The 16,601-nt window shown below is 38.7% G+C and overlaps 1 protein-coding gene across 1 annotated transcript; it reads right to left on the minus strand.

Annotated features, from left to right (window-relative positions):
- Positions 1–1,356: 1,356 nt before the first annotated feature.
- LOC115588711 (tetraspanin-5) lies at positions 1,357–14,959 on the minus strand. The gene is made up of 10 exons (XM_030429487.1): positions 14,463–14,959; positions 10,140–10,190; positions 7,854–8,000; positions 7,588–7,758; positions 7,322–7,447; positions 5,119–5,166; positions 4,333–4,449; positions 4,179–4,240; positions 3,238–3,290; positions 1,357–3,144 (listed from the first exon to the last, which is right to left on the minus strand). The coding sequence occupies exons 1-9, from the start codon at positions 14,544–14,546 to the stop codon at positions 3,278–3,280; spliced, it is 819 nt and encodes a 272-aa protein (XP_030285347.1). The 5' UTR covers positions 14,547–14,959; the 3' UTR covers positions 1,357–3,144; positions 3,238–3,277.
- Between the last annotated feature and the right edge of the window lie 1,642 nt (positions 14,960–16,601).

Consider the following 16,601-nt stretch of genomic DNA (forward strand, 5'->3'; position numbering starts at 1 on the left):
GAGCTGCGCTTCTTCAGTGGTCTCATTATCGCAAAGAGATCCTCTCCTACAGATAGAGTAACAGGAAGTATGTCATGACCTGTGGTACACTGCAGGAACGTCACTTCCTTTTCTTTTAAATCAGGGATTTTTACATTAATTTTGAACTTGAAACACCTTTTATTGCTAGTAAAAGGATGCATATACTTAGTTTGCATACAAACACATTCCTGACAACGTATTACATGTGTCCTGTTACAAAAACTAATTGCATAGTAGTGATAATAAAAGCATTTTGGGATTAAATTGAGAGTGAGTGAAAGGCTGATTTAATCAGTTTGAACGACTCTGCTGTTGTTCTCTGCTGAGTCTAGAAAGCAGTAACACCGCGGCTTCTGGCCAAAGGTCAGATCATAGGTTTGCAGTCAATCCCTGATAACACAGCTGCAAGCAGATCCTCTTATCACAACCGGGTATCTAAATTGCAAATAATCTGTGTTGTGTTGAAAGAAATGTGTCTGTTTGTTCATGCGTAACCCTCTAATCTCTGTTGCTCTGAGGTTTTATTTTAAGAGAGGAAACAGCAATGTGATTTTTCCTCTCTAACTGTGGCCTGACTGCTCCACCTCAGTTTGATCAACGAATCACAGTCAGCGGAGTGAAAACAGTCTGAGACAACACCTGAACAGCACAGAGAGGAAGCCCTGCTCTGACCTCCAACACTCACCTCTGGTTCAGGCTTTGACCTTGTCTTGTTTTGAAAAGAACTTCTCAGAAAAGATGCACCTCAGTTCCATTTTTATAAAAATCGTGACCTGTTCTCTTGAATGGAGGTCATCTAGTGTCAGCATGTTGACAGTGAGCCAACAGGCACAACATCAGTCGGCACATCACACCAAAACAAACTGAATGGATGAGACTTCATAAGCTATTTTGATGCAGAGATCCTCTGAAAATTGAGGTCAAATGTCTTCAAATGCAACACGTAAAAAAAAAAGTGAATTAATATCTATGTGTGGAAAATGTAAACTTATTGTCTCTTCTGTTTCCAGTGAAGGGCCATCAAATTCTATTTTTTGTTCTTTGACTAGCAGTAGCTCAACACTGGTGATGATAAAATTAATTTAAAAACAAACACTAGGTGGTGGTATTGAGTTATTTAGAGTCATTCAAACTCAATGACTTTATCATACTACATAAAGTTAACTACTGCAGAAAAGACAGTGTACTTACTGTCAGAAGGGACCTTACAAATGTGCTGGTTTATTTTCTCGTGAATTAGGTAGTATAATAAACGTGTATCACTTGCTCTGAGGGTAAAATGTATTTTGAGACCTTTAATAACTCAAGCTAAACTCAATAAACTTGACAAGAGTCTACCAAATGACCACATTTATTCAGATATATATTTACAACTCGTCACAATCCAGTTATTTACAAGAATCAGGAGTACAGATGAAACAAAAGTAAGTAATAATAATCAAGAGTATGTAGAAGTAGAGATCACACATATGGCACTGAGTGGTAAGAAAAAGTGTGATCAGTCAACAACAATCATATGAAGCTTTTAGAGGGAAAAAACAGGACATTTGACCTGCGTGCTACTGCTGTATTACATTTTTTTCAAAAGATTTCAAAATGCAGAAATGCATTTTTCTAATATATTCTGTGTGAGGCTGCTCACTTCATCAAGGCTGCAAAGGAAAAAATCTCTGCTGCAGGTTCACACTGCCTTCACATGAGGTTTTTTACTTTCATGCTGCGCAGTTCTATTAAAGGTAATTACTCAAAATAATACGCCTCTAGGAAAGAAAATCATTTAAGCTGTGCATCGGCTTCCAAGTTTGCATTTAAAATAATGCTGGTGAGAGAGCCTGTGTGCTCTGCTTTCAAGTAATGTATGTATGCAGGCTATAAATCCTTTCTCACGCTCAGTTGAGTGCCTTTCGAGCAGTCTAAGCGTGCCGTTCATCACGAGCTGAAGTATATATGTGTATGCTTGTATCCCAGATTTTCCAGTGAAAACGTACAGATCAAAACAGAAAAAACCACAAAAAAACAATATTGGCAGATTTCATCAAAAGGAACACATAGGAAACACTTAAAAAATATATCAGGAAATGAATGAATGCATGAACACTGATAAGATAATGTGCAAGGAACGGCACAACACTCATAATGTGCCTAAACACATGTTCTGTAAAGCTACCTTGGGACAAATTATGGTGAGTTACAGATGCAGTTTTTAAAGAAAAGTGCCCCCTCTGCTGGCAGCTGCTTGACTACAATAACAGTCATGAAGGAAACTGCAGATTAAAGTGCTTAAGGCTGAGTTTTGTTTTAAAATGCAACATCTACTCTCGGTTTCTTTCAGTATATTTAGACGCTTTTTTAACGTCTCTGCCGAAAACCTTGAACAACTTGCATCTTTGCAAAGCCCGCAACATCCATCATGCCCATTCATGTTACTGCATCCTTCTTCTTCTTCTTCTTCTTCTTCTTACAAACTTATATAACTGTTTTAATATAAGCGTGATGTCACAGATGGAAATAAATCTAAAGTTGATTCTCGGTAGCTTTAAGTAGATTCCATTAAACATTCAAAAAAGTGCCAACCAGCTGATTCTCTCTAAACTAGTGACTATTTTACAAATATTCTTAAAATACTCAACATAAATGAAACACAATTAGGAGAGCCAATGTCCTTACCAGTAGACAAAAGGCATGCAGTGCATTTCCAGAATCACTTTTTATCTTTATACACAATCCTTACATGCAGTGTTAAAAACTGCAGCTGTAAGACATAAAAAACTGAGGCCCCTTTTTCTGTATGAAGCACCACTTCAGATAAAACAGGAGATCTACCTTCTTCTTTCCTGCTTACAGGTTATGACCCCTTCAACTCTTTCGTTTGCAGGCGTACAGACTTATCTGAGGTGGGACTTTACCGTCACATCTGCTGCTATAGACTGTTAAGAAACTGCGTTGTACTGTATGAGAGCTACAGTATGTTTTAGAGGCCGTGCTTCATTCAAAAGTAGGGGCCACAAATAACTCTAAAAATAACTCTAAATTTACTATGTACATATGAATGAGACTCTTTGTTCTGGACACATCAGCTGATTCATTATTTCCCTTCGTTGCCTGCGTCCAAACTGCAAAGTCCTGCGGGGGGGGATAACATGTCAGTCCACAGTGGAGAATCAATCGATACAATTATAAATATTTATATGCTGCAACATTAGTAATAGTGCTTACCTGGTACATCCGTCTTGCCTTTGGAGATTCTGAGGAGGTCTTAGGTAAACAAACTGCACACGGACAAGAGGAAAGATTTAAGAACAGGTGCGATAAAAACAAGACGATAAAGAAGCGGGACTATCTGGACAACTTTTTACAAGGTGCACCAAAAGAAATGAATCAACTCATGATGAATATACAGATGTTCCTTTGAGCTGTACTTACAGGTGCAGTGACTTTGGGTTAATGCTACTGTCTGCATGCTAATGTTCTCAAAATAGAAATTTAAGTATACTTGTAGGATGTTTACCATGTTTACAGTATCAGTTTAGCATGTTAGCAGAGGATGTTGAGAAGGTCAACAGGCCTGTTGGACTGAATATATACCTCGCTATATGTTGTGATATTCCATATATATCAAATTATACTTATATGGTTCTATTCTACACCAATACGTACTACATGAAATTTGACATTTAATTCTATATAATATTGTTGTAGACTGCATATAATGTATCACATAATGCATTACACATTATGTCGTACTACTACTACTTTTCACCCTGTGCTCTGTCCCATATCTCACACTTACACTTACATACATCTTAATTTCCCATATTTTTCTACATCATGCAAATATGCTCACTGATTTTATTCCTCAACAACTGTAAACAAAACCATTTGATGTACTGTATAAAACTGATGCACAAAACTCAACACTACTTGATGTACATATCACTTTTTGATTTGTTTTTTTCACACCTTACATCCCAAAGGCCAACCTACATTCATATTTCAAAGTTTTTTTTTATGTATTCTGTATAATATCTCAACATTTACTGGATGGATTGGCACACAATCTAGTACAACCATTCAAAGTTCACAGAGGATGAATTATTTATCTATTCCCCGACCTTAATCACTGGTAAATAACTGTTATTGAACAAACTGCCACCTACCAACTCTCTCTCACAGCTTCAATGTCGCTGACGAGATTCTGTGCTAAACAGATGCCAAAAATCTAAAAGGAGAAACAAACACAATTCACACGAGGTGAAGAAAAGGTAGACAGAGATCAGCTAGTAAACCCACCCCATTCACATTGTTCCTCACCTGTAGTAATGCAATCCCAATAAAGATGCCCGCCACCACTGTCAGGTTGTCTTGAAGCCACTTTTCAAACTGAGGAACGCAGCCTTTGATATAGATGAATGTTCGCTGCTCAGAGTCCTGACAGAACACAAAAAATGATATCAAAGCCTGACAATCAAGTGCAGATAATAGAAAGTTCTGCCTTTTTTACTTTCATTATGTCCCCAGTCACGTTGGGATTTACTTTCCTCTTTCATCACCCAGTTGGTTTTAATCGAAGTACATGATTCTTCTTTTTCATCTTGTGGTCTCTTCACAATAAAACCCCTCTGAATCGAAGTCATCCGGCTGTTAACACACACTCAGCCCACTGTTTTCTCAGCTCCGAGTCTCATTAAAAACTAGTTCGCTCTGGCTTTTTTTTTTTGCTCACATTTTCAAACACAGAAAACAAATACAGCCCTTTTCCTTACATTATGCTACTATGGAGTCAGGCCAAAGCCAATGATGGGGGAGGGGATTTTAAATTCCCAGTGCATTGCTGCGGCGTGAGTAATACCACACGGCCCTAAGTGCTGATGGGGAGCCAGCTGCTGTATTTTGTAGAGTTGGGAAACATACTGAAAGAGGGATATTGTGCCCAGGGTGGAGTACCTGATGACCTAATGCAGCCAGCAAACATGCATGAGGCAAAATAACAAGAGCAACCTCTACTCTTTTACTGTTTTATTGCAGCGACTTTTACTTAGAGGAGAGTAGAGGAGAGTTTAAATGTCCATGGATGGTAAGTTTCTGTGAGCAGCTCACCGTTTTTGCTCGGATGTCGTAGCCACACTGAGTGTTGATGACATCCTCCTGTGGAGAGAAGATGGTTCGTGTTAATCCCAAGAGGTGAAATCAAGACGTTTAGAGAAAATGCGGTTATGTTCTTGGAAGATGTATAAAGGGTTATTGCTGCTTGTTTCCAACTAACCAGTCATCGCCATGGTTAAAGTACTAGAGCGTTATAACAGGGGAACAGTGCTGTCCAGCGTATCCCTGGAGTGTGTTTGGGCTCCAGATGTGTACGAGACAACAGTGCTCACAGTGATCTAAACCTGAGAAAATCTGCTCAGACCAGAGTTGTGGACTTGAGACTCGGATCTGAGTCACACTGAGGTCACAATAATTGGGACTTTGGACTTGACTGCTTTGAAATGTGACTCATGTTCTGTCCTAAAATCAAAAACACATTAAAAACACGCAGTGACAGAAAAGTATCGCACGGCTTAGTGTTTAAATATGGAGCCTATGCATGACAAAATTATCATCGCAACTGTAACTGCAGGAGAACGTCTGGCGATATGCTATATTTAACAGTCGCAGCAGCGTCGGCTCGTATTGTTTTCATTTTGTTAGTCTGTGTGAGTCATCATGGCAAAATGTGATCCTGGAGACGCCTTTTGCACCGAGAACTACAACAGAAACGATTCTTTTTGGTTACCATTGCAGAATTCTCTCTAATTGTTTTCTTTTTAACAATCCACGAAAAGACAACAACCTACAACAAATTTAACCTTCTCACAAGTTTCAACTGTGAAGTCAAAGCCTGAAATATCTTATTTTTCTGTGCAACAGAGCCTCCTTGTTTTCCTAAACTCTGTTGTTATTAATCTTTTGTTTGTGCATGCATAAAAAAAACGAGCTAAAACGAGTAATGTGTAATAGACCTGGATACTAGGCTACAATCACAGAAAAAACATTTTCCTCTTTAGAGCACCATTTTAAAAGTGATGTCTATAAAACTGTTGACAAAATTAAAAAGCTGTGATGTCCTCAAAATGTAAAGTCTTTGGGTAAAGCGGGAGCATGCAAGCGGGGCCAGCAGATGGCCGCTATCCACTGCACATATTCAGTAGGGCGTATATCCAGGAAGTAAACCCGGAAGCTAGACTAAACTTTTTGGCGTGTGCGCCAGGAGAGCAATTCTCATTGGACTTTGTGGGCGCCATCGTTCGATCTACTATCTTGCTCTATTTAATATCTATGGCCATCACATGTTTACTAATTAAAGTAGCATTTTTAAATTCAGGACTTGAGTTAGTGAAATTCCAGACGCTTTTTATTTTATTTTTTTTTACATTTTCAGAAGAAACTGAAAGGCTCAAGTCTGAGTGTCACTGCCAAGCTGGGGAAATGAGATAATACTGAGAGAAGGACAAACAAATTTGGTGATTTTGGTCTTTTTTTTGGTATTCGATGACAGTAGGAAAAAAACACCAGCCTTATTCTTTAAATACTGTGATATTTTAATGGTCAGTATGACTAAAAATAAGCCTCTGTATGAAAGTCTTAAGTGCTTTCATTTTGAAGGCTCATGCTGCAAATGTCTGATGCTCTTTGTTGGGTAATTACAAGACAGAAAAGTGTTGAGAATCCAGTCCTCAGTGGAAAAGATAACCTCTGAGAACACAACGTGTTTTTCACCTTCCATTTTATCTTCATACTTGCTGTTGCTAAGAGTTGCTATCAAAGAGGATGACCTTGGTGGAACGGCACGTCCCGGGTCAGCAAATGAAAAAAAGCCTCTTGTGCAACTTTCATTACAGTGAAGCAAGACTGTTTTGCTCAAACAGGGAGCTGTCACTGCTTTGCACAGAGAGCAGCAGTTTTCTGCCCAAAAATCTCCTCAGTCAAGATAACCCCTCCCTGCCGCCTCTAGACTTTGCTGTGTTGGCAGAGCCTAAACACCAAGCCCTGGATGTCCTGTTGGAAGACAGCCATGAGAGTTGACAGCTTCAGCCAGCCTTCTGGAGGACACAGATAACCAAGCTATGTGTCGCAGGCAGGACCTTCACAGTTTCCTCTCATAACTACCTGAACTGTAAAGGTCACAGTATGTTCAAACGTCCTCCTCAATTTGTACTTGACCTTTGTAAAACTCCAAGTTACACCCAATGGCTTGTGTTTTACCGTAAATGGCAATTTATTGGCTGCGAATGAGCATGGTGCGTTTTGCTGGAGGACATACCGCTGGATCCTTGGTGCAGCAGGAAAAGGGCACGCCACATTTCTCACGACTCGGGTTGGAATCGGTGCAGTTGAAGTAGATGTTTAGATTCCAGTCGTCCGCCCCAAAAGCACCGCAACACTCCCACTGTGAGGCGAAACAGACCCAAAAAAAAAACAAAAACTCATATATATGTCAACAAAGTCCCACAGAAATGAGCAACCATGACTAACCCGAGGTAAAAACAACATTATTGTGAACTGCGGAGCATGAACTATGGAGCTCACATATTCCTGGGTGAAATCTATCAAGTTCTGAAGATCAATATCATCTCTGTAGGCCCGAATGTTGTTGTTAATGAAGAAGTTGAGCTGGTCCTTGATCCAGTCCTTGAAGACAAAGGCCAGGACTCCCGCAGTCAGCTCCAGGAAGAAGATGATACCCAGGAACACAGAGAACTGAAATACAAAAAACATTCGCAGAGTTTAACAAACTTTGTTGCGAGACTGAGGGACGATTGAAAAAAAATCTAGTGAGCGACGAGTGGACGCACAAATTTGAGCAAGAAGGAGTTTTCTCGCAGCGCGCCGATGCAACCGGCAAATCCAAGGATGAACATCACACCGCCCACCACCAAGAAGAGCCAGACCGGGTCGAAACCGCCCAGGTCTGTGATGGAGGAGATGTTGGAGAGGACACCCTGGGAGAGCAGAGTGAGGGGTTAGAAGCTTAAAGTCATTACAAGAGAAATCATTTCAAGCCTGACTGAAGTCCGCTGTCTCTATGTGTCTCTATGCGCTTCATTAAGGGAAGTAAAACTAATCTATCTTATGTAAGGGAATGCGTTTGGTGTGTTTCCAACAGTGTGAACTCTCACTAAGGTCCCAAGTTGAATAATGAGATGAGCAGAGACAATTTCCTGATTAAACCTAAAGGAACCAGCTGACATTTTTTCACACATTCTTGCCAAGAGTCAAATGAGGACACCGACATCTCTGTCAAGTCTGTAAGGTAAAAAAAAAAGCTGGAGCCAGCAGCTGATTAGCTTAGATTAGCATAAAGACCAAAGTCAGGAACAAGAGCAGAAAGCCTGCCAAAAGTAACAAAATCCACCTTCCTGCTCTTCTAAAGCTCACTAATCAACGTGTTATATCTTTATCGTTTGATCAAAACTACAAACAATGTGTAAAAATAAAGTTGTGATTTAATGGAGGGATTTGATTATTTCTTGGCGGTACCAGTGACATCTCCGCCCTCAGCACAGCTCAAACCCCTGTAAAATGGCAAATTGTTGTTTTTAACATTTTGGTATGTATACAGATGAAACACAATGAGATGTGACTTGTAATTAATGAGCTTTAGAGATGCTTTAAACGGGGCCAGGCTAGCTGTTTCCACCTGTCTCCAGTGTTTGCGCTAAGCTAAGGTAACCATCTGACGGTTCAAGCTTCATAATAAATGTTTAAGATATGAAAGAGGCATCGAACTTCTTATCCAACTATTTGCAGGACAGGATATAAGCACATTTCCCCTAAATGTTAAATTACTTCTTTAATAATTGCAGTTATTTAGTATTAAACACAAAAGGCCAAATATTCTCGAGTTCCAGCTTTGCACATGTGATGATTTCCACATCTCTGTTTTATATCATTGTAAATTGACAAATTATTCCTGAAATTGTTTGTTAGACATGTTCCAAAGTATAAACTCAGAATGTTAGTCTTCTGTTAAGCCCATCAGACAAAAGGTTATGATACTGAATTTAAAGCCAATCAGTCGTAGAGAGGACAGTCAGCCTGTCAACTGTTTGTGCTCTCTGTGAGAAACACTTAAAAGGTGGCCATAATAAGCATTTTTGTTTTTCCTTCAGTTGTTTTACATATTTACACCCTGCAACTAATTTGGCACGTAAGAATTGATTTTGCACAGCTGCTCTGTTGTTGTTAGCGGTGCTGGGTCAAGCGTGTGTGAGCTGAACATTGCTGCTGCACTGGACAGTTTGAGTTTGTGAGCATTGAAGCATGTTAACCTATTCAGGTAGCGACCCTAAATACAACCATGAACCCGAAAATTAGCACAATAGGTCTCCTTTAAGACATATGATGGACAATTGTATGTGTCGCTCGGACGAGTCAGAGAACAGCATCACTATCCGACACTAGAAGAGCTGCTCTGTTTATACCCACTGAAGACCACATATGAGCTGTTTTTTAAATTAAAGGATGAGCTCTTGTGTTTTTATCTTGTATGTTTTATTCTCTTGCATTTGCTTTTTCATTGCTGTGAGTCTGAAATAAAGTTTAAAACTGAATTCAACTGAATCTCTTCTGAGTTTTTCGCTCTTTGTCAGACAAAACATTTTATGACTCTACCCGAGGAAACTGTGAAGGACATTTGTTGCAATCTTCTGACATTTCGTTGACCTAACAATTAATCAAGTAAGATTAATACGTAATGAAAACAAAGGTTGGCAGCAGCCGTATGTGACGGATGAATAGGAACTATTTTGTTCTCTATGTGAAAGGCGAGCAGTTGAACTCTCATTGGTATGTCTACTCCCCTTTGACACCCCCAGATCTGAGAGATCTCAATGAAGGAATCTGTGAAATACATCAGATTCCCTTCTTCTGTCCATTGTTCGGAGGGTCGTCCCACCGGAAAGCATGACATTCCTTTCTGATTCAGTAAAGCCACTGGCAGCATTTCGTGCAGACAGAGGGGTGTGAAAGACAGGGGATGAATGTAAAAGATTTGTTTATGGATTATTTGTTGGTGTCCATTAGTGGGAAGATTCACACGATAAATTAATTCCGCTCACTGTCATGAGCAGTAAACTCACCTTTTCGTTCCATGCCCACAGTCCGATGCCGAGGAACGCCACTCCAAGGAACTAAGAGACAGACAAAGAAGAAAAGACACAAGGGCAGGATTATTTTGCAGTGACTACAACATGTAGTCATCACAGAGAAGCACTACCAGAAAGAAACCACAGAGAGATTTTCCTGGCAGCACTCCATTACTTAATATTTCTCCTCTCTGCAGTATCAGCAGGAGAGGCTCCCGCATTAGAAAGCATCTTTTAACAGCTTGAAGACATTATGACTGAACAAGTTTCCACCTCCAGTGTAAAAGTTCAAAACCGCATTTCGGGAATCAGAGGGTTTGTAATCATTCGCTGATGGCATTTTGTAACCAGCTTATAGCCTTGTGTTTGGAAAAAGAGGAACAGAATTAGATTTGTAATTATAATTGGCATGGAAAATAGTAATGTACTGGTTACGCCTCATTTGTATATACTCATCAGCTGGTTACACATCATTTCATATAATTATTTGAATTCATTCATGAAGGTTTTTGCAATTTTCGTGAGCCTTTAAGGCATCGGTTTTGCCCATGATATTGTTTTGATTGAGTTGTTTGTTTTTTTAATCTATACTTTATTTATTTAGGATATTTCAGAATAGTATAATTATTTGTTTCACATTCCAATTATTAGTATGAGGTCTTAAAATAACAATAAGATGGTTTATCAGAATAATTTTTTGGACAATATATCTTCCAGCTGAAGTAGTTGTCGTGACAGGCTGACTTATTTACAATAATACTGAGTCACGGGTAAGTCAAATAATAAAAAGGACCCCATAAGAGAGAAAATTATATTTGAGATATACATGATGTATATGTATGTTTATTTATATTCAGTATATTTAATTTATGTTGACCAGATACATATTGTTTGTCTTTACCTCGTTGTTGTTGGTGTATATTGAGAAATCTAAATAAAATCGTATATAAAAATGCAGATGAGAATCAAGAATAATCAGTTACAGCTAGACATTGAAGCACATACATTCGTGACCATGGTTTTAAATTGTTCATTCAAGTAGAGCTATCAAGAGTATTGAATTTGAATGTTTTTCCAAATCTAGACTGGGCTCTGGGAACCTGCAGCATGAGCCAGTCAGTTGAGGGAGTTTGATCACGTCCAAAGTTCCAGTCTAGTGTTATCGAGATTTAAGTTGGTAGCTCTCCAATCAGGCCTTTGTGGTTAGACAAACAAAAAACAATATTTATAACGCCTCTCTGTTGGGGAAGACCTGCCCACCTTATCATACAGGATACAATGGAAAGTACCGCAGCTATCACTTGTAATAAATCTGAGGGCAGAATGATAGACCGTGTCTATTGGTTTAGATGATAGGAGCAGCATTTATATAAATGACTTGTCAGATCATAGGAAGTGGGTTTGTTCCCATAAAAGAGGCCACTTTCTGCAAAGTTTGCTGACAAGATCTTCTATATGATACTGACAAATTCTTGGTGGATTTATTCATTCTATTATTTCGAATATATCTGGCTCTGGAAAACAGCAGTATTTTTCATTATTTGCATTAAGTGCACCATTAAAATGAATATGAATGAAGATGAGACAATGTCTTTAATATATATATGGTAAAATAGTGCAGGACCAAACATTGAACCTTGTGGGACACCTTTTTGCTTTTTGTGGAGGGGACACTCCCTGACTTCACACACTGAAGTCGCTCAGTGAAATTATTAATTGACTCAATTGCCTAACAATATTAAAATTATCTCATTGGACCTTGTGTTCATAATATTTTGTCAAACTAACATAACAAAGTAACACCAACACATAAAGGTGCATGTCAAAGAAATCAAGACCATTTATTAGACCCATTTACAAGATTGGAGCCTAGTTTAAACTATTGTTTCCCTTGGTAGATCCAAAGCAGTTTGCAGATTAACTTATTAGTGAAACTGTTGTAGAGGAAGGATGAACAGATGTTTTTGACACAGCTAACTTCCTCTGATGATGTATGAATGGTGTAAAGGTCAGAGGGGTCACTGACAGACTGCGTGGTTGGCTGAGAGCCTCTGCAGGGCCTGACAGGTGGCCTTCCTCTTCATCACTCCGAGGTCAGAGAGGGGCCACAAACACACTGGCTCCAGTTGTGGAACAGTGTTCAAAAAGCAATAGGTGACATGACGATAGGTGTCATGTCAATATAAATCTGTCAATTGTCAACCATTTTTTGATACTGTATGACACTCTCGTGACAATTTCTCAGCGTATTTTCTAGAAGCATCACAATACATAGTGATATCAGGATCAGAGCTGCACCGCTTGGTTGATTTATCAATTAGTCAATCTAAAGAAAATGAACTAGCAACAGTTCTGATAACTGAAACATTTTTGTAACTGGAGAGGAATATGGGGATAAAAGATTCTATCACAGATCTCGATTAAAACACAGATGATAAGCAGATCATGGTGGATCCATTATCAGGATCATCGTGAATCTGGACCATCATGAATATCCTCACATAAGTGAGTTAAAAAAGCTGTCTAGCTCACTGACATACATTCTGATATTAATTTCCTGATTTATTTTACACTGCCACAACATGGAGTCTGCAGTCTGCTAAGCCTGTCAACATGGCGGAAGGTTCGGCTTGCCCATTAGTGAAATTTTAAATCAGATGTGTGGATATACCATGGATTCAAAACAGGGAGGGACATGTTTATTTGTCCTTTCTTTATGCATGGCTACCATATGATTTATTATCACCTTATTTAATATTGTTTGGCTGTTTTTCACATTTCAGTCGTGTATATGTTATCCGATGTGTTTCAATATTAATTTCTTTGTTTTTACACAACATAATGCAGAGAAGATTTTTGGGGTAGGCTAATAAAGTCCCAGTGGAGTTAACTGTTTCAGTGATCTGATGTCATTTTGGACAAAGCCTCTATCCTTTAATTCAAAATGCTCAAAACGAATGAGATGAAAGTGCCATTATGCAATCTGTATTCCTGCTGTAATGATCTATCCTGACCTACTACGGTCCCCTCATTATGTTGCCTCGTATATGCCAAAGACGAACCTAAAAAGCAACAGAGCTTTTTCGTCCCATCCACTTTTCAACAGAAAGCAAGGCCCTTGGCAGAAAACTGTGTTTATTATATTCTGTGTAAATGAGAATATCAGCCGCTTTATCAATAGACGTTTGATTTACTCCCCAATATCGGTATCCTCAGCCCCAAAAAAACAATTAGTAGGATCAGAAATTAACGTTTTGTCAGTGAAGCATCAGAAAACACACCTTCCCCCCAAAAAAACACAGCATTCATTATTATGTAGAACCTGGAAAAAGCAGTGGCTTCCCACATTAGTAAGGCTGGAACTAGGGATGTAACGATTCATCGATCTGGATCAATTTAACAATCAATTGATCAACAATCCAATAGCATAAATGCAAAGTGAAAACGTCAATTCATATCATTAAGATACGCCTGTATTTTGAAATTCCCATGGCCCGTCCATGCCCTCCTTTCTCCTTTCTGAAGAGCGTTTTATTTTTATTAAAAAGAATAGATTGTAGACATATGATATCATCTCATGTCGATTGCAGGTCCCTGTATCGAATCGAATCATATCGTGGCAGACTTTGTGATATCAGCAAATATCGTATCGCTGTCCTAAGATTCCATGTAATATTGCATCATGATGAAACTTGCGATGACACCCCTGGCTGGAACCATTGAAAGTTTGGCCTTTTAGCTTGAAAAACAAACAATTAATCAACTCTAGTTTCCTTTCAAGAGACTAAATTAGTCAAACAGTCATTTCATCTCCTGGTCTTCCACCCCTAATGATAGACATCACTAAACCCAAGAGGAGGCGTTGTTTCCCTACACACATCTGTATAGCTCTTGGTCAACATCTGTTGTTTTTAAATGTGCTCTATAAATAAACTTGACTTAAGAGGAGGGTGGTTGATGAAGATGACCACTCTGATAACAGCTGCACAGAAACATCCGTGACACTAACGGTAAAAATGTCCCTCGGACAGCTCGATGTAAACAAGTGATTCCACAGTGAGGAGAGACCTCCTCGACACAAAAACAAAAGCGTGCCGATAGGTGACAGCGGGGAACAAGTGCACAGGAGCAGGGAGCCTATTGCAGGGATGAAATCATCCACGTCTGCTATTAAAAGCGGTGACAAAGAAAACGAAAGAAAACGCCTCGATGGTAACCAAAGCACATCCTGGTTGGAGTAATAAAACCTTGTCAGGTCAGTGCATTAAACTGATCGCAAGGGCCTGAAGTAACAGCGAATAAATGCGGGGGACTTACCCAGAATATGATGTTGAATCCGAAGATGAAATACTTGATGCAGCAGCTCACTTCGTGAGCCTTGAAATGCTTTCCTGACATCATTTTTAAGATGACCTTTTTTTTTGTTTCAGTTTTTTTGTCTCAGTCGAAGCTCGCGGTGAGAAAGAATCACATCTATGGTCCTCTTGTGTTTGACAGCACCGGTTGTGGAAACACCTTTTTTTTTTTTTTTTTTCTTTTTAATTTTTCCACGGCTCAACAAACGCGCCGTCAGTTGTTTCAGCGTCTAATTATAAACATCCTGCCGCGTTTCCGCTGACAAAAAGGCGCAGAACGAGCCGCAGAGGAGTGACGAGGCGTTCACGGACTGTCACTGCAGATGTCTGTTTATTCCAGATATGGATCTCCACAAAGGTACGGCAGCGAAACAAACCTCGCTGAAGTCAACCAGATTAAAGCCGATGGTCTTCTATCTGACCCATAATCTAGACATGGTTGTTTGTTTTGAATGGCATGTGCGGGAACCAATGAGGGGGCTTTGGTGATCACAGGAGGCGGGACTTCCTCCAGCAGAGTGCGTCACTGCCCTTATATGACCATTATGATCTATTTTTCATGAAGTCATTAATTTGACTTATCAAAGACATCACGGTGATGAAATTACACCTCATTAGACGTGTTGGGCTATGGAGTCCCAAAGCTGTCAATGTTTAATGAATCAATTAGACTTTATGGGAAATATAAATTAACACAGACACCAAGAAAATGTACATTAATGTTATGTCATCCTTCTAATTTCTACAGTTTATTGATGGTAAATTATATTTGTGTTTATTTTGATGACCCTCTTTTCCCCAGTTAGATTTCATTATATCTTTTTATCACAAAGTCTGTCCATGGTGATTTTCTTTCAGTTTAAAATTTAATTTAAAAAAATAAAATAAAAATGATCTGCAATAGCGAATTGTGAAGCCTCTCATAATAATGAAAATAGAAATAAAATAAAAATGTTATTGGATTATTTCACTTTTGTGGTTATATTTTTTTACTGTATTAATTCATATAATTTCATAATGTTGTATTTATTTACATAATATTAAACACGCATTTTAGGTCTGCATAAAGGGGTGAAATTGTAACACATCACATATTTAATTCAAGTGATCTTTGTGTGTGGAACACATCTGACACTTTTTGATTCATATAATAGGCAACACACATAATAACTTATGTAATTTATTTTTGAATATATGTTTCATAATGATACACTAGAATACACCTGGGAATATATTCTTTTTCTTATGTTGCTGTTTGTACCTTCTTGTGTTTTATTAACTGTATCATCACCTGTATTTAAGCTGGTTACACAGTAACACATACTTGAGCTCTCTGTACCTTTTATGACGCATACAGGAATAAAGAAGCATGTTTAAAGCAAAGTATGCATATACTGTCTTATTTGTTGAACATATGTCCACACACATAGTCATTTGGTAAAATGTCAAAGACACTGATCAGTGACAGAGCTGTGGAGGAGGCTCTGTATGTGAAAACTATTCCAATTTTCTTCTAACTTTTAGTAACTAGTTCTCAAGTTCTCAGTTCTGAGACAGCTGAGAGAAATGAAATGAAGTGGATGGGTAAAATGTTGCCTCCTGGTGGCAGAATGTGTCTCCTGCATCATTGGAGTCTCAGTCCTGAGACTGCTTAACACATGTAAGACACATAAAGCTATAAAATATAAGGTCATGAATGTGAACAGTGTGGAAGAAGTACCTTAGGTCCTTATCATAAGCAAAAGTATCAACAGAAATACAAGTAAAAGTTCTGCAGTTGAAGTTCTACTTGAGTAAAAGTACAGATCAGTAGTACCAGTAACGTAAATGTACTCAATGCAAAATTGTCCCTTTAGATTGTCACATTATGGAGCATTTAAGGTGCCAAAAGAAATATTTATTTTTTCTATCTTAATACAAAAATTTTCAAACACAAGCTGTGATCGTGAGCAACAACATAACAAATACTTATTTCAGGAACGCTGGGGTTTTCCAGCCTGAGTGGGTTCAATCAGACTCACAACTGGAAACACCTTCGACAGCATGAAGGGTCTTTGAGCTACAACAATGCATCATAGAAGTAACATAAAGTTACAAGTCA

The sequence above is a fragment of the Sparus aurata genome, chromosome 1, assembly GCF_900880675.1.
Source record: "Sparus aurata chromosome 1, fSpaAur1.1, whole genome shotgun sequence".
In the NCBI taxonomy this organism is placed as follows: Eukaryota; Metazoa; Chordata; class Actinopteri; order Spariformes; family Sparidae; genus Sparus; species Sparus aurata.